Source organism: Podarcis vaucheri, assembly GCF_965113315.1.
Source record: "Podarcis vaucheri genome assembly, chromosome: 4".
NCBI lineage: Eukaryota > Metazoa > Chordata > Lepidosauria > Squamata > Lacertidae > Podarcis > Podarcis vaucheri.
Window position 1 is genome coordinate 98,812,038 of NC_138762.1, and position 27,338 is coordinate 98,839,375.

The 27,338-nt window shown below is 45.7% G+C and overlaps 2 protein-coding genes and 2 long non-coding RNA genes across 9 annotated transcripts in view; 3 read left to right on the forward strand and 1 right to left on the reverse strand.

The window, feature by feature from the left end:
- The window catches only part of DZIP1 (DAZ interacting zinc finger protein 1), a 35,211-nt gene extending 16,141 nt beyond the window's left edge, over nt 1–19,070 (reverse strand). The window contains exons 1-10 of one of the 3 annotated variants that reach the window (XM_082218612.1): nt 18,471–19,070; nt 12,344–12,428; nt 11,175–11,299; nt 9,091–9,252; nt 8,246–8,383; nt 7,897–7,959; nt 4,841–4,894; nt 4,249–4,386; nt 2,354–2,405; nt 2,117–2,173 (exon numbers count right to left, since the gene is read on the reverse strand). In XM_082218612.1, coding sequence (XP_082074738.1) covers nt 2,117–2,173; nt 2,354–2,405; nt 4,249–4,386; nt 4,841–4,894; nt 7,897–7,959; nt 8,246–8,383; nt 9,091–9,252; nt 11,175–11,299; nt 12,344–12,428; nt 18,471–18,926 — 1,330 coding nt within the window. In that variant the 5' untranslated portion in view covers nt 18,927–19,070. The remainder of the gene's footprint in view (nt 1–2,116; nt 2,174–2,353; nt 2,406–4,248; nt 4,387–4,840; nt 4,895–7,896; nt 7,960–8,245; nt 8,384–9,090; nt 9,253–11,174; nt 11,300–12,343; nt 12,429–18,470) is intronic. The other 2 variants (XM_082218610.1, XM_082218611.1) reach the window with 2 other exon arrangements.
- LOC309530225 lies at nt 2,354–4,342 on the forward strand. The gene is made up of 3 exons (XR_014218700.1): nt 2,354–2,432; nt 2,475–3,883; nt 4,214–4,342. It is a non-coding gene; the product is annotated as an uncharacterized lncRNA (long non-coding RNA).
- Nucleotides 5,794–7,992, forward strand: LOC309530203. Its single transcript, XR_014218674.1, has 2 exons — nt 5,794–6,141; nt 7,110–7,992. It is a non-coding gene; the product is annotated as an uncharacterized lncRNA (long non-coding RNA).
- A 60-nt stretch (nt 19,071–19,130) lies between the features above and the next one.
- Nucleotides 19,131–27,338, forward strand: part of DNAJC3 (DnaJ heat shock protein family (Hsp40) member C3) — a 48,504-nt gene continuing 40,296 nt past the window's right edge. The window contains exons 1-2 of one of the 4 annotated variants that reach the window (XM_082218729.1): nt 19,131–19,231; nt 19,349–19,384. Coding sequence is in view for 1 of the 4 variants with exons in the window: in XM_082218726.1 (XP_082074852.1) it covers nt 25,974–26,055 (82 nt within the window). In the remaining 3 variants the exon portion in view is untranslated. Of the gene's footprint in view, nt 19,232–19,293; nt 19,428–25,880; nt 26,056–27,338 lie in introns of those variants that run through there. The other 3 variants (XM_082218728.1, XM_082218727.1, XM_082218726.1) reach the window with 3 other exon arrangements.

Sequence of the window (27,338 nt, forward strand, 5' to 3'; positions counted from 1 at the left end):
CTATTTCAGCTGTTTCACTTGAATGAAAACACAATGCAGCTCTACTAATCATGGTCTTGTTTGCTAGAAAGTAGGAAAAGTAGTGTTTCCCCTTTAAGGCATAATTTTGAAATTAATTTTAAAAAGGCAGGGGGGTGGAACAAGGTAGGAAGAGATAAAAAGAGAGACAGAAAAGACCTGCAGAGATAAATAAAATAGAAAATCACCAGCAAAATCATCCAAAATGAATACCCAAGTTGTTTCGAAAACTGAAAAAGGCTTATTATTCTTAGTATAGTCGGGAGAGTATCTGAAATTACATGTATGGATTTAAATTTAATGGAGACAATCACCCTGGTGCCTGTCCAAAGTGGAGGAAATGGACCTGATAAAACAATGAATGATAAAACTGTGAAGAAGGTCCCTTCCATTTTTTTACCTTTCCAAGCCCAATTAGTTGAACTAGGAGCTATAATGTGCTACAATTGCTGCCACTGGAAGATATTAAATCTATACCTGTCTTCAGGCATAATGCTGACCAAAAACCAGAGTTAACCCCTCCCTTCCAGGGTAACACATCATGGAATGTCTAGCTTAGTATTACATCTGAAACTGTGGTTGTGGTTTGTTTTGGAGATCCATGATCTAGAATCCAGAGTTTGCTCTTGGCTTCCTAATTGTGGGTCTCATGAGAACTGGTTTGGGTGCTCTGCTAAGCCAGCCACTCTATGGCATGCTGGTTATTTCCTCACCTCATGAAAGGAGGAGAGCAGAGAGTGCATGAGCTATATCTGAAGGAGCGTCTCCATCCCCATCGTTCAGCCTGGACACTGAGGTCCTCCTCCGAGGGTTTTCCGTTGGTTCCCTCACTGCGAGAAGCAAAGTTACAGGGAACCAGATAGAGGGCTTCTCGGTAGTGGCCTCCTCCCTCTGGAATGCCCTCCCTACAGATGTCAAGGAGATAAAGAACTACAGTGGTACCTCTGGTTACGTACTTAATTTGTTTTGGAGGTCCGTTCTTAACCTGAAACTGTTCTTAACCTGAAGCACCACTTTAGCTAATGGGGCCTCCTGCTGCTGCTGCACGATTTCTGTTCTCATCCTGAAGCAAAGTTCTTAACCCGAGGTACTATTTCTGGGTTAGTGGAGTCTGTAACTTGAAGCGTATGTAACCTGAAGCGTATTTAACCCAAGGTACCACTGTACATAACTTTTAGAAGACATCAGAAGGCAGCCCTGTATTGGGAAGTTTTTAATGTTTGATGTTTTACTATGTTTTTATATACGCTGTAAGCCACCCAGAGTGGCTGGGGAAACCCAGACAGATGGGAAGGGTATAAATAATAAAATTATTCTTATGTGTACCAACACACAGCTTGTGCATAGACTACTTTGCTAAACAAGGGTTTTTGGCCAGTATTATGTCCAAACACAGCCCTTGTGATCATAAACATATCTGCGAGATTGGAGACATAGTGACCATTCAAACAACCCAAATGTGAAATGAAAAGTGCAGTTGCCATACGATGAATATTTTAACTATTATTACACCCTGCATATTGCCACATCTGGGTCTCAAAGTGGCTTGCAAAAAAATAAAGCTATGTACAAAATTTAAAACATAGATTAAAACATCAAAGAATAAAACACTAGAGTAGCATTCATGGTGCAAAGTCTTCATAAAATAATTATTGGGAACAGGCTTTCCAGTCAACGGTTTTTTAAATTGAAAGCCTCACGGTGCTGCTTTTTTAAAATTAAGAGACCACTTGAAATAAAACAAAATGTAATGAGGTTGTTTGCTATTTTACAATCCAATTATTATGGTTTATTCAAGGTCAGCTCAACTATTGGGTAAATTGATGCCTCGGGCACCTATTCTTAGGTGCCTTAAATTTAGACGCGGAGGTCATTTGGTAACAAAATCAGTTAACTAATAAGTCAATTCCACTACTATGGAATTTCACATTCCAAGTAAAAAGCTTCAGTTTTGTCTAGAAATAGAAAGAAGTATTGACAGTGATCTTTTCAAGACCTCTCAATTAAAAAAAATATTGCTGTGTTAATTAAATTTAGATGTTACTTGCTGTCATCCTGGAAGATCAGTAATAATGTGAGATCTATTACAAAAACTTACCACGCATGGACGATACACTGGATTTGGGCTGAACAACATTCTGTGTTGACGTTTTCCCTGGGAAAGAAAAGAAATATAGGCTTAAGATTCTTGTACTTCTCAACAGACTTTCTCAAAGCAATTAGAAAAAAAGATGACTTGTTGAATTATATACTTTGGAACAATTTGTTAAGAGAACAATGATGAACAAGCAGATAAAAACAAAGGAATTTTAAAGTCCTTCTTGCTGCCACTTACCATCAGATGACTTGACGCTTTCCACTGATTTTTTTGTAGCCAGTTTCTCTATCTGAAATGCAGAGAGAGTCAAGCGTAGGTGCAGATTTAGAAAGGAGACGACAGAGAGAGTCAAGCGTAGGTGCAGATTTAGAAAGGAGACGACTTTTATCATTTATGGGGTGGTACCAGCTAAATCCCTGCTGTTTTGACAAGGTGAGGTGGGTATGTGCAGGCCTTATAGGGCAGGGTGGGATTGTTTTGTCCCCTGACCTAAGAGCCCCTGATGGCTGGACAACTAGCCCAGCTGCACCCTCCCCACCCACAAAGAGGCGGCAGCTTGATTCAAACATCTGAAGCCAGCCCCAGCCAGAGCTCTGATAACGACTGCTGGAGTGGCTCAGGGGCTGGAAAGAGAGAGAGGGACCTTTGTTCCTGCCTAATGTGAACCCTGGGACGCGGGTGGCGCTGTGGGTTAAATCACAGAGCCTAGAACTTGCCAATCAGAAGCTCGGTGGTTCGAATCCCCGCGACGGGGTGAGCTCCCGTTGCTCGGCCCCTGCTCCTGCCAACCTGGCAGTTCGAAAGCACATCAAAGTGCAAGTAGATAAATAGGTACCGCTCTGGCGGGGAGGTAAACGGCGTTTCCGTGCGCTGCTCTGGTTCTCCAGAAGTGGCTTAGTCATGCTGGCCACATGACCCGGAAGCTGTACGCCGGCTCCCTCGGCCAGTAAAGCGAGATGAGCGCCACAACCCCAGAGTTGGTCACGACTGGACCTAACGGTCAGGGGTCCCTTTTACCTTTTAATGTGAACCCTAACATGATCAAACCTGGCTTGATCATAGGAGGGAGGTTGCTTTAAGTGCTCTGAACATCCCATCAATATAATGCCACTGGATGCTATTTCTGTGCCAGTTTAAGGTCTGTTACAGCCAATGCTATGGAATCCGTCTGTAATACTAAAACTGTTTCCCAGTTTGACCAACTGAGTTGATCTATTGAATGGGAGAGAAGGGGTTTCCCCCCTCCTCTTTTTTAACCTTGACAAAGTAGCTCCTTCCTATTTCCCCCTCCTTGTCCTGGGGGCAGGAAGTGACGCACTAGCTAGTTTGCTGGCCAGGCAGGAGTGGTGGCTGCTTGCTGCGATGACAGTTCTGCGCAGCATCCTTAGAGCAAGGTGGTGAATAAACTCACCAGGATATCACTTCCCCGGACAAGGGAGGGAGAGAGGAGCAATAGAAAGGAGGCTTTTTGCAAAACAAAAACACAGCACAGGTTTCCCTTCAGAAATTTTCAACCCACCCCTCCCTTCCCAAATTGGAAAAATAACCCTCACTCCCCCCATTTTCCCCCTGTGAATGGGGCTGCAAATTGGGGAAAGTCATTCTCTAACAGCCCTAAGCCCTGCAGAAATCAGGATCATGGTTTGTAAGAACACAATTTGAAATGTATGGGTTGGTTAAATATGGTACAGCAGCTGAAAATCGATCTGTATTTTTCAAGGGTTTGTTTTGTTTTGTTTCAAAGAGGAATGTTCCACTCTGCTTTGGGTTTTCGATACAGTGGTGCCCCGCAAGACGAATGCCTCGCAAGACAGAAAACCCGCTAGATGAAAGGGTTTTCTGTTTTTGAGCTGCTTCGCAAGACGATTTCCCCTATGGGCTAGCTTTGCAAGTGTTCCGATTTTTTTTTGCTTTCCCCCCCTTTTTCTAAGCCGCTAAGCGCCTTTTAGCTGCTAATCCGCTAATCCTTTAATAGCCGCTAAGCCTTTAATAGCCGCTAAACCGCTAACCCGCTAATCCGCTAATAGGGTTGCTTCGCAAGACGAAAAAACCGCTAGATGAAGAGACTCGCGGAACGGATTAATTTCGTCTTGCGAGGCACCACTGTATGTAACAATATTATATGAACAGACCTGCTGCTTCTGCGTAGTGATGAGTTCATTCTGCTCCTGCAGTTTCTGGCCTAGTTCTTCTATCCTCTTCTTATAGAAGATGTTGCTTGCACTGCAGGTCTCACTACGTGCTTTGTACTTCTCAATTTGGGACGTAAGCTGAAGGTGTCAAATATGGAAGAATAAATTGATCTCAAATGAGACCTAAAATATTCCAATATTTCACTAATTTTTTTAAAAAAATGCTTATTGGATTAGTTCCTATTTTCTTTCATTTAAAAGTTCCAGCTCAAAGGACTAATAGCAAATGGAAATCCATAACCCTATGGAGCTCATTCTCTTATTACAAAGCAACAGACAACCTCTACCTTCACACGAGGATGAATGGCTGAGGGGCTTTTTTTGTCTTTAAATAGATGCTTAGGTTATCTATCAATTCTTGCTGTTATTATTATTTTAGCCCTTGTTTGGGAAGTTTATCTCTTCCGTGGGCATATCCTAAGGGTGCACAGATCCTTATAACAGACAGAAAAAGTCATGTGCAGCTCTTGATGATGCTATTTCAAAAAGAAAATGATATGAGGAGCTTGAAATAAATTCACCGAAGACCCACCTTGATACCTAGCATGTTTGTCAGCTGTCTCCTGAACCTTCCAGCAGACTGCATCTGAAAGTCATTGTGACATCCAAAACGCCTGTGAGGGAGGGGGGTGGGGCATAAAGGGAGTATTTCTCCAGACATGCCTGGCTTTGTTGACTGGAAGTTCCAGAGATGGGGCAAAACATCCAATGTGGATTTGTTTCTGACATACCAGTATCCTCCTTGGGGATCACCATGGGGACAAAGCACATCACAGACCAGACAGATAAGTTCATTGACCTAGCAGGCTTGTCTTCGCAGCAGTGTAAAGCTCTCACGTAATTGCTTTTTGCCGTTTTAATTTTGTTAGCTGCCCTCGTGCATTTCAATATAGGGTATAAATTAAGGAAGTAAATAAGCAAATAAGTAAATAAGCAATCAGCCACACACAGAAATGAAGACATAATGGCTGGAGAAAGAGGGGGGAAACCATGCAGAAGAAGCCTTTAAAATAACAGGGAATGAAATTACAAATTTCAGTTGCATATTGCCAGGGAACTGACATCGGAGCTAGAGGCGGAGGTAAGGCTCTCAAAGGATGCTGGAGAAGGGCCCAGCAGGGAGAGAGGCAGCTCCGCAGATGGGGAAGCAAATCAGCGCAACACCAGGGATATAGAGGGGCTGATGGGGGAATCGGCGAGAGGGCTCCAGGACTCTTCACTGGACACCAGCGGGGAGAGCACGGGTCCTCCGCTACCCACGCCCTCCCTGTGCAGAAGACTTCCGCACAGAGAGCGTAGGAGGAGACTGGGTGTCAAACAACTTTTATGTTGGAAAAGATTTAAGAAACGCCCACTGACGGATTCTGCTAGCGACTGAGGCAGCCACGAAGTGAAGGGCTGCCCAGACTGAAAGGTTTAGCAAGGCAACATAGCCAGGAGTGGCGGCAACTTACGCACGAGCAACCCATACACATTACACATATAGTTGGCATAAAGAGAAGACAGGGAACTGTCCTGTGGGTAAAAATAACACCGATTCTGATCCAATACATCGCAGACAGAGCCCTTTTTTTCAAAAGTAAAAACCTAGCCTAATTGGTTTGCTGGGGAAGGGGGAACATGGGGGGGGGGGGAAATCCAGTCTCCCATTCTATTCCTCAAGCAACTGACTGGTGGGATTTTAGCTTTTTACATGTGACTCCATGCAATGTTTGGCTAGGAAGATTATGCTGATCCATGGCACAAAAAATAGCCGTTAAGAATGGATGAAACTGGAAGAAAGTCTGATGGCATGGCTGATGGGAAATTGGACGCTGATTAATCACTACGAAGGTTTGTTCAGTTTGGTGTATGGAGTTATTAAACAATGGATTAGTACGTCTGCATTTGCTCAGGAATGAAGGGACTGCCGTTACCTTGTTTTCTTCACAAAGTGCAGTCCTGGAGGGGAGTCATCCCTCAATTCTGTCCTGGAGCCAAACGTGAGACAAAATGTATCTAGAAGAGTATAAATACAGAAGGGGAGTAGGAGTGTAGGAGCCCGAGTAACAAGGGTGAAGGAATTGCTGGCTTTGTGAAAGTGTTACAAGAAGTGCCAAGCTTAGGCACGAGGCCTGTACGTGCCAAAACAAAAGGAACTTCCATGGGGAGCAACCGATGTTCCATTCTGTGTCTGACATTGGAGACATCCAACAATGGGATGTGCATTCCGAATGAGGCAAGGACTACATGCTGGAACATTTGCCCTCCCAAAGACAGCTTCTGCTAAGGCAAAGCAGTCTATTTTGTAGCGCCTGGAAAACATGTCAGCTGCAGCCCAGGTGAAGTGACTGTAACGTGCAACCGTGTTGGTAGATGATATGCCTTGTGTAGGCAACACATGCCTTGATTCACTTTCTAGCGGTGGCACTGGGGGGAGAAAAATCTCCTTACAGATGCAGGACAAAAAGACATCAACAGATTTTCATTTCGTCAGAAGGCAGTGGTGCCTTTAATACATGCCTTAAGTAGCCTGTGAACATTCAGTGTGTACCAGGTCTGCTCAGAGAGATGGGCTGGAGGACAAAGCAGGTAGAAGAAGCTCCTGAAACCTGTAGATGACATAATATGGATGTAATAAAGGTCTGGTAAGAATATTATTATGTCCTTAGAGCCGAGTTGCCAGATCTTGGCAGAACTGATGACAGGTTTGACACCTGTCTGCAAAGAATAGTTGGTTTGAGGCCTAGATTGGTGTCTTGTTGTAGGAAGAGAAGGAACGTCTTGTTGCTAGTGGACTTCTGGTCACTTTTCTCCTACAGCATCTGGTGAAGGCTGGGCAAAAGCTAGGAGGGCCAGTCTGACAGAATATAGCTTGAGCCACGTGTGGAACTCAGGGATTTGGAAGAGTGAAAGAAGATGCTTCAAGAATCAGGAAGAGGTTAGGCCTGATGCAAAGCACAGGTAACAAGGAGGAGAAAGAACTTGCTGTGTCCTGGGGAAAAGCTGAGAAAAGACCAGCAACAGACTTGGGGTAGGGGGAGAGGTCACATGATTATGTCCCTTCCTGGGTGAATATGACATCATAACTTCTGCTGATGCCTCCAATACCAAAGCACAGAATCCAAAGTTATTTCTAACTGTGCTCTTCTCAAGGGCTAAGACAAGACCAGGTGCCACCCCCTAACCAGCTGGTTGTATTGCAAAAAGTCAACCTCTGTACTGAAGTTTTCAGTGCAAGGACGGAATGTGAAATGACTTCAATGAGAATATTCAAATGAATTCTGCAACACAACAGGAGTGAATTTTAACACCCATTCTGAACAGTTTGCCAGGTCCTTAGATAATGTCATGAGAGCAGATTGGCTTGGATCCTGAGGTAAGGGAGTTAAAGAAAGTTTTCTGTCCCCTTCTCCCCTGCAGCCCCTCTTCCCACATTATTCGGGAGTGCCCTCCCATCCTCCCAAGAGACTCTTAAGGGTCATAGATGGCAGAAGTGGGAAGGAGAGGAGAAACATTCTTTCCGCTAACTTCTTTAGGATGACTTATTTTAGGATCCAAGCCAATGTCTATTCCCCCACCCCTTTAATCACAAACAGTCTTGTTTACCATGCGTTTTTCACTGCCATGTTCTTCTTTAAGAGCTTGTAGTTTAGCCTTCCACTCAGTGTCCTACGTAAGACAGAATAAAGTTAATTGTATTAACATACTCGTATTTCAGTTTATATGATGTGTGTGTGTGTGTCTCCACCAGAAAAGCAGCAAACTGGAGGTTAAACTAACCCCTTTCCAGCCCTATGAGAAGCATGGGGAGTGTTCACGCAACACACTTACACACTGCAGCCGACACACTAACTTGTTGCGACAGTTTGGAAAGCTCTGATCTAGTATGTACAGGGTAATACACTTTGCACAAATTAGAAACAAGGCAACTGGAATGGAATTTGCGTTAAATTACCTGTTTTTCTAAAGCCTGCACTGCTTCCTGCTGATCTACAGCACTCTGGTGTTTCTCTTCTGGAAATTCATAGCTATCCTTTAATGTGCCCAAATTAGATTTCAGGTGATTGTTAGACTTCTGGACTTCTAATAGATGCTAAGAGCGGGGGGGGGGGGGAGAGAAAATGATAAAAGGCTAAAATCCAAATATGTACTGTATTAGTGGATGGAAATTTGCAAACAACAACAGGCACACCAATCAGCAATTTCACAGGTTGGGTGTACGTGTTCTGCCTTCTTTCCCCTGAAGACATAACTAGTATGATTCCTTCTTTGAATGTTTAGGAATCCATCAACTACCATTTTTTGAACATTGATCCCAACCCAACCCTGTAAATTCAATGGCCTCTTAGAAAATAGTAATAATGCAAAAGAGCTGTTTGATAGTGGCAGGGTAGAGAATAAAGGTAGCCCCTTGCTGTCCCTACATAACTGTGATGGGTGGCATTGCTATGTTAAGGTTTTATGTTCACAGTCTGGCCAAGCTGCATGAGTCAGAGGAAACATGCACATGTTTGCATAAAAGAGCCTCATGCAGCTAAGGATATGTATGGAAAACCTGGTTCCATGCAAGTTTGGTCTTTGGTTGGATCACAGCAAGTGTTTAAATGACATAGCAACATTTTGGTCCTTGGGACTGAAATTAGATTTATGAATATACCAAGGCTTTTATAAAGCTCTGCTCTTAGAAAATCCTAAGCGTCTTTCCCCAGAAGCTCACGTCTTGAACTTTAAGCAAGTGATCAAGTCAAGACCCCTTGAAGGTGTGTGCAGGCCAGCTGAAACCCCTTCTCAATTACTTACATTTTCTAATTCTGTATTCTTCGCAGTTAGCTCTTTAAATTCCTTCATAAACATCTCTTTCATCTTCTCTAGTTCACTGGCCAGTTTGTCTTTTTCTTCTTCTTTCCATTTGTGAAATAACTGCCGAATCTCCTCCTCCTTGGATCTGTGTTCGTCATACTCCTGAAATTGCTTTAAAATGTTATTCTGAGAATTCTCTCATGGATACAACAAACCGAACAGTTCCAAGCAACACACAGGTCCTAGGCTGAGAAATTTTGAGTTTCATTCTTTTACTTTTTATGGTTGGCTTTACTTTATACATTTGTATCCTGCTTTTCTTCCATCAGGGAACTCAAGGCAGCGTGCACAGGGGTTCCTTCTTAGCTTCAACAAGGTGGCAGAATCACATGCCCTGTGTTTGCTCATCCAAGTGAGAATCAGCAGCTTTAGAAAGGTTACTGACTCCTGATAGTATCTCTCTTCTAAAATATCTCTGACTCACAAGAGTTTCACTTAACACTGAAAAATAATGGATCTTTTCAGAAAACATGGCCAGCTTGCTAGCACAACAAGGCATTGGTTATTGCTGCTTCTATTTAAACTTCCTGAACATCCTCCTTGTCCCATCACGGATGACCCAGACATTTTTCTTCTGCCCTGCTGCTTCCAATTTTAACAAACCCTCTTGCTTCTACCTTCATCCCAGTCCTAATTAATTCGTTTTGCCTCAGCTTGTACTCAGCTTTGAGATTTCTTGGCTTCTGACTGCTTTTGCTGCTTCATCCCTCTGGCTTATCACTTGCCGCACTTGCAAGGGGCAGGGATCTCAAACCAAAGATTCTAGCAGAGTGTCTCACTTTCTGGCCAACTGTGAAGATTTGACAGATCAGGGAGCAGTTGGCTAGCTCTGTTAGCTCTATGATAGGCTGTAGCGCCACCCACTGCAGACGACCAGATTCTGTTTTGCCTCAAGGACACTGAGATCCAGCGCCGAGGGCCTTCTGGCGGTTCCCTCATTGCGAGAAGTGAGGCTACAGGGAATCAGACAGAGGGCCTTCTCAGTAGTGGCGCCCGCCCTGTGGAACGCCCTCCCATCAGATGTCAAAGAGATAAATAATTACCTGACATTCAGAAGACATCTTAAGGCAGCCCTGTTCAGGGAAGTTTTTAATATGTAACGCTGTACTGTTTTTAACACTGATTGGGAGCCGCCCAGAGTGGCTGGGGAAACTCAGCCAGATGGGTGGGGTATAAATAATAAATTAGTATTATTATTATTATTATTATCAAGTGGTGAAATGGGATGTACCATCTCTGACCTCAGGGTTCCAGAATTCACAGCTGTTAGTTTTGAGGGAAGGCAGATAAGGACCCACAGCCCAGGTGGGGCTCGCTAGCTTGGGGAGGAGATGGGTGATTCCTCAAGCTGGAATAGGCTCAGGTGAGGGTCACATGCCTCATCAAGCCCAGAAAGTATAACAGGAAAGCCCATCCTGGCCAGATTCTGGCATGACAGTTCCCAGTTAAATAGAAATCAAGTGGCACAAGAGGTCTGCAGGGTTCCTCCTAGTCCCATAAATCTGATTTTCACTTGGATCCTCAGTCTGAGAAAACATGCTGCTCAAACACAAACTGAGCTGCTTTCAGACTTCCTGTCCCTACTTACCCAGATGCCTGCCTGCTTTTGTCTAGACCAGTGCTTTCCAGACTTGGATCTCCAGCTGTTTTTGAACTGAAGTTGCCATCATCCCCAACCACTTGTCCTGCTAGCTATGGATGTTGGGAGCTGTAGTCCAAAAACAGCTTGAAAACCAAGTTTGGGAAACACGGATCTAGACCTCCATGCATTTATGGATCAAAATAATCTCTGTTCCCAAAGTGACTCAAGACTACCTGTAAAGATTATCCATGCCTGATAGACTGAATAGGCAATGAATGTTGCGTGGCAGAGGAATATGGCCATTTGAAAATTTACGGTCCTATTTTCTCTGTTACTCAATGGGATTAAACCATGTGTATGTCTCTTCAGGATCACATCCATAATGCATTACTTGGGATACCACCCAACTGCATTTAGAGTACTGACGCAGAGTATGCCCTACCTTAGACAACTTGACCATGTATGCATGTTGCTCAGCTTCTAACTGAGACCTGGTGAGCTGTAACTGCTCCTTCAGCTTGTTGATCTCCTCCTGTAATTGACCCGTCTGCACTTTTTGCTTCTGATCTATTAAAAGAAATACATATTTGGTGATAACATGGGGTTTTTTTTCTTATTATTTTGGGCAACACAGCTCTTCCTACAGAGGCACTTCAGGAATGCATTTCCAAATTTTATTCTGCAAACCATGATGCCAGGTGTATTCTGCCTCAGAGCAGTATCAGCCAAAGGCGACAAGAAGGAGCTCTGTGAGCTACTTTGAGAGTCTAAGTTCTACTGAAATGTTTTGTTCAAAACATTCCCAAAACATTAGCCTGGTGCAGTGGATAGAGATCCTGGGTTCTGAGCAAGATCCAGACCTACTAAGGAAGTGCTGACCTGGGTCTTGGGTCAGGATTCCTTGACAGTGATTTTTTTAAAGCATGTCAAACGGACAAATATCCAGATGTGAACCTGTTACATTTCCACCTAAAGGTAAAGGGACCCCTGACCATTAGGTCCAGTCGTGACCGACTCTGGGGTTGTGGCGCTCATCTCGCTTTATGGCTGAGGGAGCCGGCGTACAGCTTCCGGGTCATGTAGCCAGCATGACTAAGCTGCTTCTGGTGAACCAGAGCAGCGCACAGAAACACTGTTTACCTTCCCGCTGGAGCGGTACCTATTTATCTACTTGCACTTTGACGTGCTTTCAAACTGCTAGGTTGGGAGGAGCAGGGACAGAGCAACGGGAGCTCACCCCGTTGCGGGGATTCGAACCGCCGACCTTCTGATCGGCAAGTCCTAGGCTCTGTGGTTTAACCCACAGCGCCACCCATGTCCCATGCATTTCCACATAGATTTGCATTTATTAAATGTGAAAAAAGAAGAAAGGAACTCTCAGTTTACTTTAGTAGTTCCAAATTTTACTGATGTCAGTGAAACAGCTAACTAAAATCCCATTGCTTTCAATGGGAGTTACTTATGATTAACTATAGCTGGATTGGAGCTATATCTCAAAATCACTCTTGTTCTTTGAGTGGCACTGCTGTTTCTTGTTTGCTTTTTCACCCAGGGGGAAAAAATGAATTACACTGCCCATTATGAGATTTCCTCTCCCGCTTCATAACTCACCAGAGTGTGGTTCCTTTGCGTGGCGACGTTGCAAATGACTGTGCAGGAAGGAATAGTTCATAAAAGCTTTGTCACAAAATTGACACTGTAAAATAAATGTAGTTTTGTTTAAACAACAACAAAAATCCACCTGTACAACTACGGTAAGAAATTAGGTCTGTATATTTCAGTGCTAGTCCAGGGCCCATTCTCAACGTAGGGTTGTATTCTTGAGAAAATATGTAAAGCACTTAAATGGACTTAGCAGTAACAGACAAAACACACAAATCAATCATCAAATACCTCTGTTATTTTACTCATTTCTCAATACATAGTTTCAAAGGTGACAAAGTACCTGGTCCAAAAATACACAAGCTACTGGAAGCACTAATGGTGCTACTGCTGCATTTGCCAACTATACATGTTTTATATTAAGAGGTGCATTTTATATCAAGATCCCTGCATGTGGGATACCTAAGGGGAGATGTTCCGCCCGGCAAATTGGCACTCTGCATGAAAAATCATTGGAGAGACTATCAAGAACAGCAGTAATGTCCTGTTCAGTATGTGGGGGTGGAGAAGCATAAATCAAAACCCATACCTTCTTGTGTTGAACAACTGATCAGCACTATCACATGTGCAGTCCTGGCTGCTAGATGAGGGACAGGCACAAAGCTCTAACTGGATCATGAATGGGTTTGATCCTGCTATCAGTTATGCATATGCTAGCATCACCAGTCTCTGGGCCTTATACTCCAGCAACTAGGCACAAGGTTACAGCTTTGGAGAAGAATTAAGTACCTTTATCCATTTGTTTATTGCTTTTATCTCTCACCTTTTTCTTCAGTTAGCTCAAGGAGGGGCACATTGGTTCTGCCTCTCCACATTTAATCCCCACAAAAACCCTGAGGTAGGCGAGGCTGAAAAGCAGGGACTGGCCCAAGGCCACACAATGAACTTCATGGCTGAGTGAGGATTCGAACTCAGGTCTCCTAAGTCCTAGTTCAACACTCTATCCAACACTCTGGCCTGAACTTAACAGTTGCACCGGTAAATACATGTTTAGGATGTGCCTGTTTCTGGACTAAACCATTATATTATTCCAGTGTTACAGGAACAGGCACCAGTAAGAATATTTGGATCAGAGTGCCAATGTGTAAACAACTACTTACACTAGATCATTCTTGCAACCTGATCTTATGTATCATATGGAAGGCAGGTTTCCTCCCCCCCCCATTAACCCCCCCCCAAAAATCACCTTTTCAAAAATTGTGCCAGCGATTGAGGAAAAACAGTGTCACTACTATCGCTACTAGAATGTGAAACAAAATGAAGGCAGCGGCTGCTATCCCAAAGCTAGGACATCTAATAAAGGTAAAAGGTAAAGGACCCCTGGACGGTTCGGTCCAGTCAAAGGCAACTATGGGGTTGCAGCACTCATCTCGCTTTCATGCAGAGGGAGCCGACGTTTGTCCACAGAAAGCTTTTCGGGTCATGTGGCCAGCATGACTAAACCAATTCTGGCGCAACGGAACACCGTGACAGAAACCAGAGCACACGGAAACGCCGTTTACCTCCCTGCCGCAGCGGTACCTATTTATCTACTTACACTGGTATGCTTTCGAACTGTTAGGCTGGCAGGAGCTAGGACAGAGCAACGGGAGCTCACCCCGTTGCGGGGATTCGAAGCGCCAAACTTTTGATCAGCAAGTCCAAGAGGCTCATTGGTTTAGACCACAGTGCCACCTGCGTCCAACATCTAGTAAAGGACATCTAGGACTTGTGCTACTTAGGGGCAGGTGGACATAACACCAGAGCAGATTTTGCTGGTGCAAAAGGGAGATTATTTTGCTTCTGATTTGTAGACACATGGTCTCAAAATCTGTTGCTCTTTTAATGCACTTCAAACTTGCACATCTTCTTCAGTAACATGCTACTATACATTTAGGAGGATCAGCTCATATGATGTGAAATGTGTGTAATGGCTCAGCAGATTCAGAACCAGATTCTTGTTGCTGAATTCCCAATCCCCATCAACTATTTAAAATCCTGCAACTGATAGCTGCTATGTGATTAAATATAAATTCCTTGAAAGAACTACTAAGGGTATAAATAATTAAGTTACATTTTTGTTGGATAAATGCAAGAACATGCAAAGCTTGGATAGTCAAGGACTGAGTGCCAGGGAAATGCCAGCAAGCCACAGATATCTTCTGCTGAAACATATTAGGATTTAATGTATTAAATCAGCTGTGAAATATCTTTATCCAAACAAACACTCATGTTGAAATGTTGCCAACTCCATGTAGCGGTTGCATGCTTTACCCTTCATTCAATTACTTTAGCTCATGGTACATTAATGTTTTATGCTTATTGGGGATAGGTCTTGCATGGAGCTACTGAAAGGACCTTATTCATAAATAAACATCGATTATATGTAACTGCAAGGTTTTCCCACACAGTGAAAAGGGATATTATTTGGAGCTGGGCTCCTTAAAGCAACTTCATTTCAACATTAGCCCCATTCACTTCTTGTCCTATTCTCAATGGATACAGTGAAAACTACCAACACAAGTCGTGTAAAGTGACAACATTTAATGTTTATGGCTCAACATGATGTGAAACTGAAAAAGTTACTGCACTGTTTAGGAGCCTTAAAGAGGAGGCAGGGAACCTCTTCCAACTCTTGATTCTACGTTCACAATTTCTATGGATACTTTATAACCCGAGCTCTCAGGTGTACCACAATATACCGAACCTATGCTAACACAGAGTCCTAAAACATGATTATCCTGAGTTCTGAAAACCTAAAAAAGACATAGCAGTAATGCCACTTTTAGGCTAGTCTTATTGTTATTCACCAAGGATTGTCTAGGGAGCAGAACTCTATTAGCCCTCTGTATTTAGTTTAACACGGGAGTCTGTGTAACCCATCTAAGGTAATGATAATCAATTGTTGGGGTTCAGAATAACATTGTTGGCATCCATCTGTCTCAGAAGACAATGGAAGAGTGCACCTTCGGGGACTGAGTTTAACTGGTGGAGCGCGTGATACACAATGTGGCACCTGTAGCAACAAAATCAGACTTTCATGTAATAGAAGTCCCTCTGCAATAAAACATGTCTCTCCTGTATCATTCTTCCATTGTCTCCTGAGATATATGGATGCCATGTGTTGTCTGGGCAGCCCAGGACGTTCATATACAATGCCCAGGCTTGCACCGCTGAGAAGTCATTTCAGTGCTGCAAATGATTCTTCTCTAGCAATCACTCATAGCAAAGTAAGATTGTAAACCCAGCCAGGTGGGCGGGGTATAAATATTATTACTATAATTATTATTATGGATACACTACCAAGATCTAAGATAGATTTAGATTTTGCAATTGAAGATAATCAAAGACGGCTTTGCTGCTGAGATCTGCGATAAGCCTAGATCTTGCGATCTCAGATAAATCTAGCCGTTTGGTGCTTTTCGTTTTTCCTACCTGATATTTGAAAAACTTAAGTTTGCAATTTTGATTTAAATCTAGCATTTTTGCACTTTTCGTTTTTCCTAGCTGTTTTTTTTAAAAAAAACCTTAAGTTTGCAATTTTGGGGTGGGGTGTGCGTGCAATTTTGGTGTGTGTGTGTGTGTGTGTGTGTGTGTGTAAGTAGTTTAGCCTTGCCTAAGGACCGAGAACTCCCAGAAGTGCAAGCTGGATTTCTAAGGGGCAGAGGGACCAGAGACCAATTTGCAAACATGTGCTAGATTATGGAGAAAGCTAGAGAGTTCCAGAAAAACATTTACTTCTGCTTCAATGACTACGCAAAAGCCTTTGACTGTGTCAACCAAAGCAAACTATGGCAAGTTCTTAAAGAAATGGGAGTGCCTGATCACCTCATCTGTCTCCTGAGAAATCTCTATGTGGGACAAGAAGCTACAGTTAGAACTGGATATGGAACAACTAATTGGTTCAAAATTGGTGAAGGAGTAAGACAAGGCTGTATATTGTCTCCCTGCTTATTTAACTTATATGCAGAATTCATCATGAGAAAGGCTGGACTGGATGAATCCCAAGCCGGAATTAAGATTGCTGGAAGAAATATCAACAACCTCAGATATGCAGATGACACAACTTTGATGGCGGAAAGTGAGGAGGAATTAAAGAACCACTTAATGAGGGTGAAAGAGGAGAGCACAAAATATCATAGGCGCCGACTCCATGGGGCCTGAGGGGGCCTGAGCCCCCTCAAAAATTCGATTGGGGGGGCGGAGCCCCCCAATAATTTAAGAAAATTATTAGTGCGCGAACCTTCGTGTAAAGTCTGGCGGGCCAGCGCTGCGGCCGCGGCGACATCAAAAGGACTGGAGAGTCCCGAGGAGATGGCACGGCGGGGGAGAGAGAGAGGGAGAGAGAGGCAGGAGGTGCACTCGCTCGCCGTGCGCACGCACACGCAAATACAAACACACCGAGGGAGAGGGGAAAGTGTTTTGCAGGAGGAGCTGCCGCCGCCGCCGCCACTGCTGCCAGGACGCGCCAGAGGAGCCGCCGGGTGGGAGGGGGAATCCAAACGGAACAAGAGAGAGAGAGAAGCAGCAGCGTCTCTGAATGGGCTGGATATTTCTCCTCAGGCGGCGCTGGCTCTGTGGCTCCCGGGGCCTGGGCGGCAGCAAGCAAAGCAAAGGAGCCGCCGGCCGACCGAACAGCAGCAGCAGCCACCTACCTGCCTGCAAGCCTGCCTTCTATACCAAGGTCCAGGTTCTTACCCGGTCTACCTGGAAGCAGGCAGGCAGGCAGGCAGGCAGGGAACGTCCACGCTCCCTGCCTGCCTGCCTGCCGGCCGCCTGCCTGTCGCTTCTATACAAAGGGCCAGGTTCCTACCTACCCGGTCTACCTGGAGGGAGGCGGGCAGGCACGGGGGTCCTGCTCAAGCAAGGAACCGACGCCTACCCGGCCAACCCGCTGCCTTGAGGCAGGAGCAGCAGCTGCGCGGGGTCTCGCGTTCTCTCAGAGGCTCGTGCTGCTTCTCGCGTTCTCCCTCCCCCAGGACCCTGGTATGGGCCCCCCAATATTTTTTATAAGTCGGCGCCCCTGCAAAATATGGTCTGAAGCTCAACAACAACAAAACTAAGATCGTGGCCACTGGTCCCATCACCTCCTGGCAAATAGAAGGGGAAGAAATGGAGGCAGTGAGAGATTTTACTTTCTTGGGCTCCATGATCACTGCAGATGGTGAACAACAATCATAAAATTAAAAGACGCCTGCTTCTTGAAAGAAAAGCGATGACAAACCTAGACAGCATCTTAAAAAGCAGAGACATCACCTTGTTGACAAAGGTCCATATAACCTATGGTTTTCCCAGTAATGATGTATGGAAGTGAGAGCTGGACCACAAAGAAGGCTGATCGCCGAGGAATTGGTGCTTTTGAATTCTGGTGCTGGAGGAGACTCTTGAGAGTCCCATGGACTGCAAGAAGATCAAACCTATCCATTCCTAAGGAAATCAGCCCTGAGTGCTCACTGGAAGGACAGATTCTGAAGCTGAGGCTCCAATACTTTGGCCACCTCATGAGAAGAGAAGACTCCCTGGAAAAGACCCTGATGTTGGGAAAGATGGAAGGCACAAGGAGAAGGGGACGACAGAGGACGAGATGGCTGGACAGTGTTCTCAAAGCTGCAAACATGAGTTTGACCAAACTGCGGGAGGCAGTGGAAGCCTGGCGTGTTCTGGTCCATGGGGTCACGAAGAGTCGAACACAACTAAACGACTAAACAACAAGAAGATGAGCTACCTCCCCAAGTTGATGAACCCTCACTTCCCTCTACGGCATGTGCAGAAGCTGACTTCTTGACCGTTAGACCCACTATTGGTCTCATCTGCTCAATCCTCCGGAGCCTGTCTTTGCATGCAGTGGAAGGACGAGATGGTTGGACAAGCTACCAACATGTGTTTGACCAAACTGCGGGAGGCAGTGGAAGACAGCAGTGCCTGGCATGCTCTGGTCCATGGCGTCACGAAGAGTTGGACACGACTAAACAACAAAAGGGCGCATGGCGGGTTGGCCACCGGCCCTGGGGCACCTTGCCAGTAGCCAAGTGCAGATAAACTGGTGCACCCTCTCCTCCTACCCTCCATTGCCCCCCACACCCAGCCATGCGCCCACCTGGTGGCAGGCGGCGCCGGCCTGGAGCATCATCTGCTGGGTGCCGATGATCTTCTTCCGCCTCTTGCACTCCTCCCGGAGCAGCCGGGCCTCCTGGGCTCCCCGGGCCACGTCCTTGGCCAGCAGGTCCCGGTGGGCGTCGGCGGCCCTGAGCAGCTCCTGGGTGGCGCGGAGCTGGGCGCCCAGGTAGTCCTGGCAGTGCAGCAGGTACTCGAGGCTGAGCTGCGCCAGGCGGAGCAGCCTCAGCAGCAGCGCGTCGGCGGGCGCCTGGCACCGCGGGCAGCGCTCCCGGCCGGCGTCGCAGAAGGCCACGTGCGCCAGGTGCTCCTGCAGCGCCGCCACGTCCACCTCGGCCGCCACCCGCTCCACGTCCACGCCGCTCAGGCGCCGCCAGTCCGGGGGATCCAGCCGCGGGCGGAACTGGAAGGCGGGGGCGGACTCGGCCGGGGCAGCCATGCTCGAGAACAGCGGCGCGCTAGGGCTGAGGGGGAAGGAGGAGGAGGCCCGTTAGTCGGCAGTGGGGCCCGGCCGCCCTCCCCCGGGCTCGCCTCGCATCCCCCGGCCGGCTCCGCAGTGAGGGGAAGGCGGGAAGGAGACTGCTGCGCGTCCCGGCGGATTTAGGCCCAGCGGCCGCCTGGCGCTTCTGGCGGCGCGTCGCGCGCGTTGCTATGGGAACGGGGCCTGGTCGACCGCGGCCCGCCTAGGCGCCTTCGAGGAGAGGTGAGGTGGCCGCGAGCCCTCGAGTGAGGATGGAGGGGGAAGGGGCGCCCAGGGTCATCTAGTCCACCCCCCGCACACAACATACACCACACATACACACATCCCACACACCCAAACAAGCCCCCCCCCGGGAAGTTCTCTCGCCCCCTGTCCAGTTCGAAACCGGACCCTGCAAACGTGCTGCAAGCTAGGAGGTAACTAGCCGCCCGGATTCTCCCTCCTTTTATATACTGTACAGTGAGTATATATTTAATTTTTATTGCATTTTCTGTTTTAAAATTTAAAGCGCTCATTTTTACATCCTTAAAATATCCATGACTCCCCTTCTCTTTCCATGGTTCATTTTACATATCTTATATCCTTGCATATTTTACAGAAAACAGTGCTTTTTAAAAATATATATATAAATGTTTAGGGGTACTCTCATTTTGACTCAAGAAAGTCACTATTTTATACTTCAAATCGGGAATAATAAATACAGTAAATGGACAAAAGTACAAGGATTCACAAAACGTTTAGGGGCATGCTTACCCCTTCACTGGCCAAAACTATACCAGTCTGTTTTCCATTATTACATCCATCAAAACTTATTTACACTGTTGAATTTATCTTAACGCTGCCAGCGTTTTTAGCTGTGCACAATAATTTCCTCTATATTCAATAAAGGTTTTCCAATCTTCTCTAAACGTATTATTGATTATTATCTCCCTCCTGGCTCTACACAGCCTGCAAAATAGCTGTGCCCTTTTAAAATGTGGCTCTTTTTTGGGGGGGGGTGTTACTGGGTGGTTGTTTTTATTTTGATTATATATATTGTGGTTTTTATGTTGATCTTTTCTGTGAACCGCCCCAAGACCTCTGGGTATAGGGTGGTATATAAATTCAATTAATAATAATAATCTATTGAGTTTAGTTAGATTTACTTCTAAATAGACATAGAGAGGATTGCACTGTTAAGTCCCCTGTCGTCGTCCCCCCAGTGAATTTTAGCTCCCTGAGGAGTCAAGTGTGGGTTTCCTGCACGGCACTACGCTTGCCTTCAATTACAATCTCACTAATTAATGGAGAAGGGATTTTAATCTGCAGATTTATATGCAAGTTAATTAAGCCACAAGTTATACAGATTAAAGCTGGCAGTCTTAATCAATGCAGACATAACTTTAAGATGCACAGATCGATTACACAGCTTCCCAGTGTGGGAAATAAAGTTGCAAAACTAAGCAAATTGCTTGGGAATTCGTATTGAAGACATTGGGATTTGTTTCTAATGCGGGCTAAAATTCAAATGCTGCACGCCTGTGGAAACTTTATTCCTTGCAACTGGGAGGTGGGATGTTTAGCTAGGCTGAAAAAGAAATGTGTTCCTGGAATTGGGCGTGTTAAGTGCATTTTAATTTTTGCAACAAACTTCTGGCCACCTTCAAAAGAAGACAGCAGCGGGGCAGAGGAAGGGAGAGCCAGGTCTCAAGGGCCAAAGTGAAGAAGCCCCATCTCCCCTTTCCCTGCTTGGCCTGCCCCTGCTGCAAATAAAGGAGTTTTTCAACGAGGCTCTGGGATGTGTAGTTGCGCAAGTAATCATGGGACCATAGAATTGTAGAGTTGGAATGGATACGAGGGTCACCTAGTCCTGTGCTCTACCGACTGAGCTATCCCAACATAAGAGGGTTGGTGGGGGGAAATTGAAAACATATATGTAATCGAAATCGGAAATATATATATATAAAAAATTTTTATTAAATTTTCTGTCATACAATTTAAAATACTCATTTTACATCCTTCAGATATCATCGACTTACTTCCTTCTCTTTCCATGGTTCATTTTATATATCATAAATACCTGCATATTTTACAAAAACTATACCATTCAGTATTCCCTTATTGCATCCATCAAAACTTAATTACACTGTTGAATTTATTTTAATGCCGCCAGCGTTTTCAGCTGTACACAATTATTTTCCATATATTCAATAAACTTTTTCGAATCTTCTTTAAATGTATGTTCTTCTTGTTCTCTTATTCTATATGTTAAGTCTACAAGTTGTGCATATTCCGTCAATCTTCTTTGATTGGGACCTCGCTCCTTTTCCATTTTGGGGCCAATAAAACATCGGCCGCAGTGGTAGCATGCATAAATAACCTTTTTTATGAAATCGAAAATCTGCTGCTGCTCCTTTCCAGCAGTAGTAACTGGTACTATCCCAGCAGACACTCAGCTCCACAGCAAGAGCTCAAAGACATGCATGCACTATTGCTAAGCAGCCACAATAACACCCTCTCCTGTCCTGGGGATTCTCTTAGCTTGTGCCCAGGCAGTGTCCTTCAATCTCCGCTTGCTGAATCATGCCTCCTTCAGTAAAAGACGGTGGGTGGGTTGCATTGCAGCCTCGCTTGCACAGCCTCCACCCCCTGCTTGTCCCCAAGGGGATTGGATTCCCCCTCTCTTCTTTGCATGCACCCCAACCCAACTGGCTGCTTCTCTGGACTCATTTCTCTTCCCCGCCTCTTTTCTTCGCCAAGGCTAATCCCATTATCTGCAAGAGGGAAGAAACATGGAGATGAGAGGGTTGCTTGGAATTGTCAGCAGTGTGGCTGAGTGGCCCTGCTGGCAAGAGGATCTCAGTGCAGAACAATAACAAACGTATCCTCATCACAAGCAAATGCAGGAGAATCCCCAGCTGGAAGTGCAGGATCCGACTGCTAATGTAGTAAAAAGCAGTTAGAATCATAGAATTGTAGAGTTGGAAGAGACTGCGAGGGTCAACGAGTCCAACCCCCTGCACTGCAGGATCTCAACTAAAGCATCCATGACAGATGGACATATAACCTCTGCTTTAAAACCTCCAAGGAAGGAGAGTTCACCACCTTCCAAGAGAGTTCGTTCCACTGTTGAAGACCTCTTACCCTCAGAAAGTTCTTCCTGATGTTTAGTCTCCTTTCTTGTAACTTGAAACTATTAGTTCAGGTCCTGCCCACCAGAGCAGGAAAAAAACAAGATTGATCCATCCTCCTTGTGACAGCCCTTTACATATGTACAGTATTTGAAGTAGCTTTCATATACCGTATTTTTCTGTGTATTGGACACCCCCATGTATAGGATGCCCCCTATTTTGAGGGACTTCAAATTAAGAAAATGGGGGGAAATTGCCCTGACTTGTTGAAAAAAAATGGGGGGGGGGATTACCCAGAGGCTAACAGCCATGCACGTCTAACAAGCTGCCTATCAGCTGTACCCTCGCTGGCAATCGCTGAGTGGTGAAGATTTTTTTTCAATTACTTTTAGCACTTTTCGCGGTTCCCACGGGGCCTCCGTAGTCTGCTTGCCTCCTCTCACTCTGCCTGCCCTACAGCTAGGAGGGAGGCTGTAGGCAGTCTGTTTTTGCCGTGCGGTGTCTTTGCGCGGCTCCATTTGTGCATGGGCGGCGCAATGTTACACAGGAGGAGTGCAAGGCGCGATGTTTCACTCAAGTTAAAGGCACAATCACCGCACTTCAACCTAAAAAATTGGGTAAAAACACCTTGTCTTACAGGTGAAAAAATACGGTACATCTCCTCTGAGTCCTCTTTTCCAGGGTATACATACCCAACTCCCTCGGCTGTTCCTCATAAGGCTTGGTTTCCAGACCCTATATCATCTTGGTCACCCTTCTCTGCACACATTCCAGCTTGTCAACATCCCTCTTAAATTGTGATGCCCAGAGCTGGACACATTATTCCAGGTGTGGTCTCTGACCAAGGCAGAATAGAGCAGGTTTATTGCTTCCCTTGATCTGGACACTATACTTCTGTTGATGCAGCCTAGCATAGCATTAGCTTTTTTTTGCTACCGCATCATACTGTTGGCTCATATTAAGCTTGTGGTCTGCTATGACTCCTAGATCCTTTTCACATGGACTGCTGGCAAAAGGATCTAGAGTTCCATGTGTATCAGCCGGAGCAACGCTGGACCCAAAGGCTGCAATTCTATGCACAGTTCTGAGTGCTTTCTTTCCCATTAACTTCAGTGGGGTATCTGTGTGCCTAACACAGGTCTCCCCAGGCACTGTTGAACTACAGCTCCCATCATCCCAGGGCATTTGCCTCGCTGGCAGGGGCTGATGGAGGTTGGAGTCCAAAAATGTTCAGAAGGGTCGCAGGTTCTCCATCCTGGAAATTGCAGTTAAAAGGAGAGATGGATGGTAGGTACATTTGCCAGCTGTGGAAGTTTAAAAACATCCCCCAACACAACTCTGAATTTTGGATGGTTCCCAAGTTGCTTGTGGTTGCAGGTGTGTATGGAATAAAACCATCTATGGTCATAGGAGGCTGCCTTGTGCAAAGGTAAACCACCTGGCTCACCCCAGTCTACTGACAGCAGCTTTTTAGAGTTTCAGACAGGGATTTTTAGCATCAATACCTGGGGATGCTGGGACTGAATCTGGGACCCTCTGCGGGCAGATAGAGTGGCCCATTCCATTAAATGCCAGTGACTGCTATACTGATTATTTTTCAAAACTCAGGGAGAAGGGACAAGATTATCCCTCCACTACATTAGTGATAACAAGTTAAAAATGCTAGTGGCAAGAATTAGGTTTATTTGTTGTCTGTATAAGCTCACAGAAAGCCTAGAGGTAGTGTTTTGTTTTGCTAGTTTACATAGTTACACTACAGGAATTACTATTATTTTTAAGTGGCATGTATACTAATATAACATGGAATGTTACTGTATACATTATTTTGGTACTACTGTTTTTTAAAAACAAAACTAAATAATCCAACTTTTTTGTTTCTTTAGGTAAGTAGAGAATATTGGCTATAGTATTGCAACATCACATAAATGCAACATCACAAAAAATGACAAGGCTGTGTTCAGCCAAAAGCAGCCATTCATAAGTTAGTACTGTACACCAATGCCTGTGACACACATACCTATATTTATTAGAATAATTTTAGTGGCCTCTAGTGGGTGTTTGTGGCATTTTTTATTTTTTACATTTAAAGCACCTAAACTCATGGAGGACATTTCTTGCTGCCAGGTCACTATCAGCCTACCAGGTTACTTCTCCTTTTTAAGTGCTTACCTCCAGGGAGTTGGTAAAGAGGAGACAGAGAGGAGATATGATAGCCATTGTCATATATCTTAAGGGCTGTCAGCCACATGGAAGATGGAGCAAGCTCGTTTTCTCCTGCTCCGGAGGATAAGACCCGAACCAATGGCTTCCAGGTACAGGAAAGGAGATTCCAAATCAGGGATCAGCAAACCTTTTCAGCAGGTAGCCGGTCCACTGTCCCTCAGACCTTGTGGGGGGCCGGGCTATATTTTGAAAAATATTAATGAACGAATTCCTATGCACCACAAATAACCCAGAGATGCATTTTAAATAAAAGGACACATTCTACTCATGTAAAAACATGCTGATTCCCGGACATAGGCGCCGACTCCATGGGGCCTGAGGGGGCCCGAGCCCCCTCAAAAATTTGTTTGGGGGGGCTCTGCCCCCCCCAATAATCTCAGGCGCCCCTCCCCCAGCCCAAAATGCACAGGGTCGGGCTGCATGCCTCCTGCCCTCCCTCCCGAGCAAAAGCTCCACCCAATTTCCTTCGGAGCTGATTAATAGGCGCAGCACGCTCTCCCCTATTCCCTCACGAGGAGGCGGTGCCACTTTATTTGCATATTCATGAGCTTATTTATTATTCATGAGCTTTCATTTATTATTCATTATTCATGGGCTCCCCCAATATTTTTAATAAGTCGGCGCCCCTGTTCCCAGACAGTCTGCGGGCTGGATTTAGAAGGCAATTGGGCCGCATCCAGCCCCCGGGCCTTAGTTTGCCTACCAATGTTCCAAATCAACATCAGCAGCGGTGACAACTTGAATAAAATATGGGGGGGGGGAGGCCAGGAAACCCCACCCCACATAATCGATCACAAGACATCACACACACACCCCTATTTGAATGGCAATGCCCATCAACTTGGGGGTGGGGGTGGGGAAATATTTTATTGTGGGGGAGTTGGCTCCTTTGAACATCAGGAAGAACCTTTTGACTGTGGAACAAACTCCCATGAGAGGTCATGGACTCAGAGGTGAACTTTGGGCTCTCAAACTTCAGCAGCACCCTGTGTGATGCTAAATTCAGTGACACACACACACACACCCGCCTCTTGCACTCGGTTCCACATAATTGTTGCGGCTCCCCCTGTGACATCGGCACCCGGTGCAGCCAAATGCCCTAAAACAGTCTCTGACGGGCTCTCCTTCACTGGAGGCTTTTAAGCAGAGGTTGGCTGACCCCCTGACATGTATGATCTAGCAGAGATTCCTGTATCGCAGGGGGTTGGACCTTTGGGGTCCCTTCCAACTCTACAATTCTAGGATTCTGTGTCCTGGGGGGGGGGAGATCAGTGTAACTCGAAAGCGCACATTTGCCTCTTCAGCAGAACTTCGGAAACCAATTCTGTCTTTTTTAAAAAAAAGTCATCCGAAACAAGACCAATCGCGAAGTTGGCAACAGGTAAACTCGGCGCTGAAAGTTGAGGGCACGAAGTGAGGGCGGCAGCGGGCTTCGGTTCCCCTTAACGCGCATGCTCAAGTCAACCGGGGGCGGGGACTTTTGACAGTTCGCTTCTCCTGCCCTCCACGTTCCCCTTTGCGAGGGGGCGGGGCAGGCGCCAGCGCGGCCAATCGGCGGCTCCCACGACCCACCCCGTGGAACCTGGCTCGGAATGTTGAGAGTTCCAGAGTTCCGAAGTGAACTTCTCGGCGGGTCGGGCGGCGCACGTGGGGACGGAGCGGCTCCGCAGGCATGGTGTCCCCCCGGGCTTACTCGAGCAGGCTGGGCTCGGCGCTGCCCTTGCTTCTGGTCCTGTGGGACCTGCACTACCAGGGTGAGGAGGAAGCGCTCGCTGCTGCGGGACTGGGGTGGGCAAGCCCGGGCGTTTGCTTAACCGGGAAGTAGGGCGGTTAATTACCAGGAGGAAAGTTAAGCGAGTTGTTTTATTTTTCAGAGGTGGGGAAACTGTGGCAATATATGAGGTGCTGCAATTTAGGGCGTTTCGACTTTCCCCACTTCCAAATCGGGTGCTAAAAAGGTGGTCACAGCGCTTGCGAATCCAAAAGGTGTTTTGGCTAAATTAGTATGATTCTGTTGTGCTTGGTAAGTAGAAAGTGTGTGTAAAATAGCACTAAAACCATAGAATTGTACAGCTGAAAGGTACCCTAAGGATTATCTAGTCCAACTTATTGCAAAATGCAGCTGTCCCATATCAAGATCGAAGTCGCAAACTTGGGGTTATCAGCACCCTGCTCAACTAGTCGAGCTATCCAGGTATGCTCAGAAATGACTGCCAAGTACTTGCAGTTGTATTGTATGTTGTTATTGTTATCATTAAGGTAAAATTAAAACTACTTGGTTTTCCGAAAGCAGTTTACGAGCTTTAACATAGACTTACCAAGCTAAATATTGCCCAGCCATAAAAATAATAGCAGATTTGAAGTCCTCACACCCAAAAACGTGTTTTGAAGACCTCTCACTGAAGAAATTGGCAAAAATTAAGTTTCACCCCCTAAAATGATAGCAAAGCTGGCCTCCTTGGGGTGAGAGGGGGTGGATACGTCGGGGAAATTCCACTTAATAGTGAACGGCAAAATGTGAGCTGGCTTTTTGGGCCACTACAGAGTCTAGCGTGGGTTGACGTGTGGAATATGGACCTGCTCATCTGCTGGCCGGTGCCAAATGGTGGCCCTAGCAGGGCTCAGGAAGGGGCTTGGGTGGTGTAGCATAGCAAATATGTGCGAGGGATCCTATTGTGTGTTGTCCGTAAGGGGAGGGAGTCAAGTTTTGCCAGTAGTGATCATGACTCTGTGCCAATTGTTGGAGAGAAGAGAGATGCAATGGGAGTCTTGTCTTTGTCTGTTCAAAGATGATAAAGTATCCTCTAGCATTTTTCAGACCAGGACTATACATATCTTATTTCAGTTATATTCGGTGAGCCTTGTTCCCTAGCAACTGTTTAGGATTTCAGTTTAAGAATATGGTTTGGGAAGTGTCCAGCTAAAATCTTACTTATTTTCCGGCATTGCTCAAATCTCACTGTGAGTGACATTGGGCAAGCGACACCTCCTCCAGGCTCAGCTGTTCCAACTGCAAAGTGGAGAGGACATTGTCATC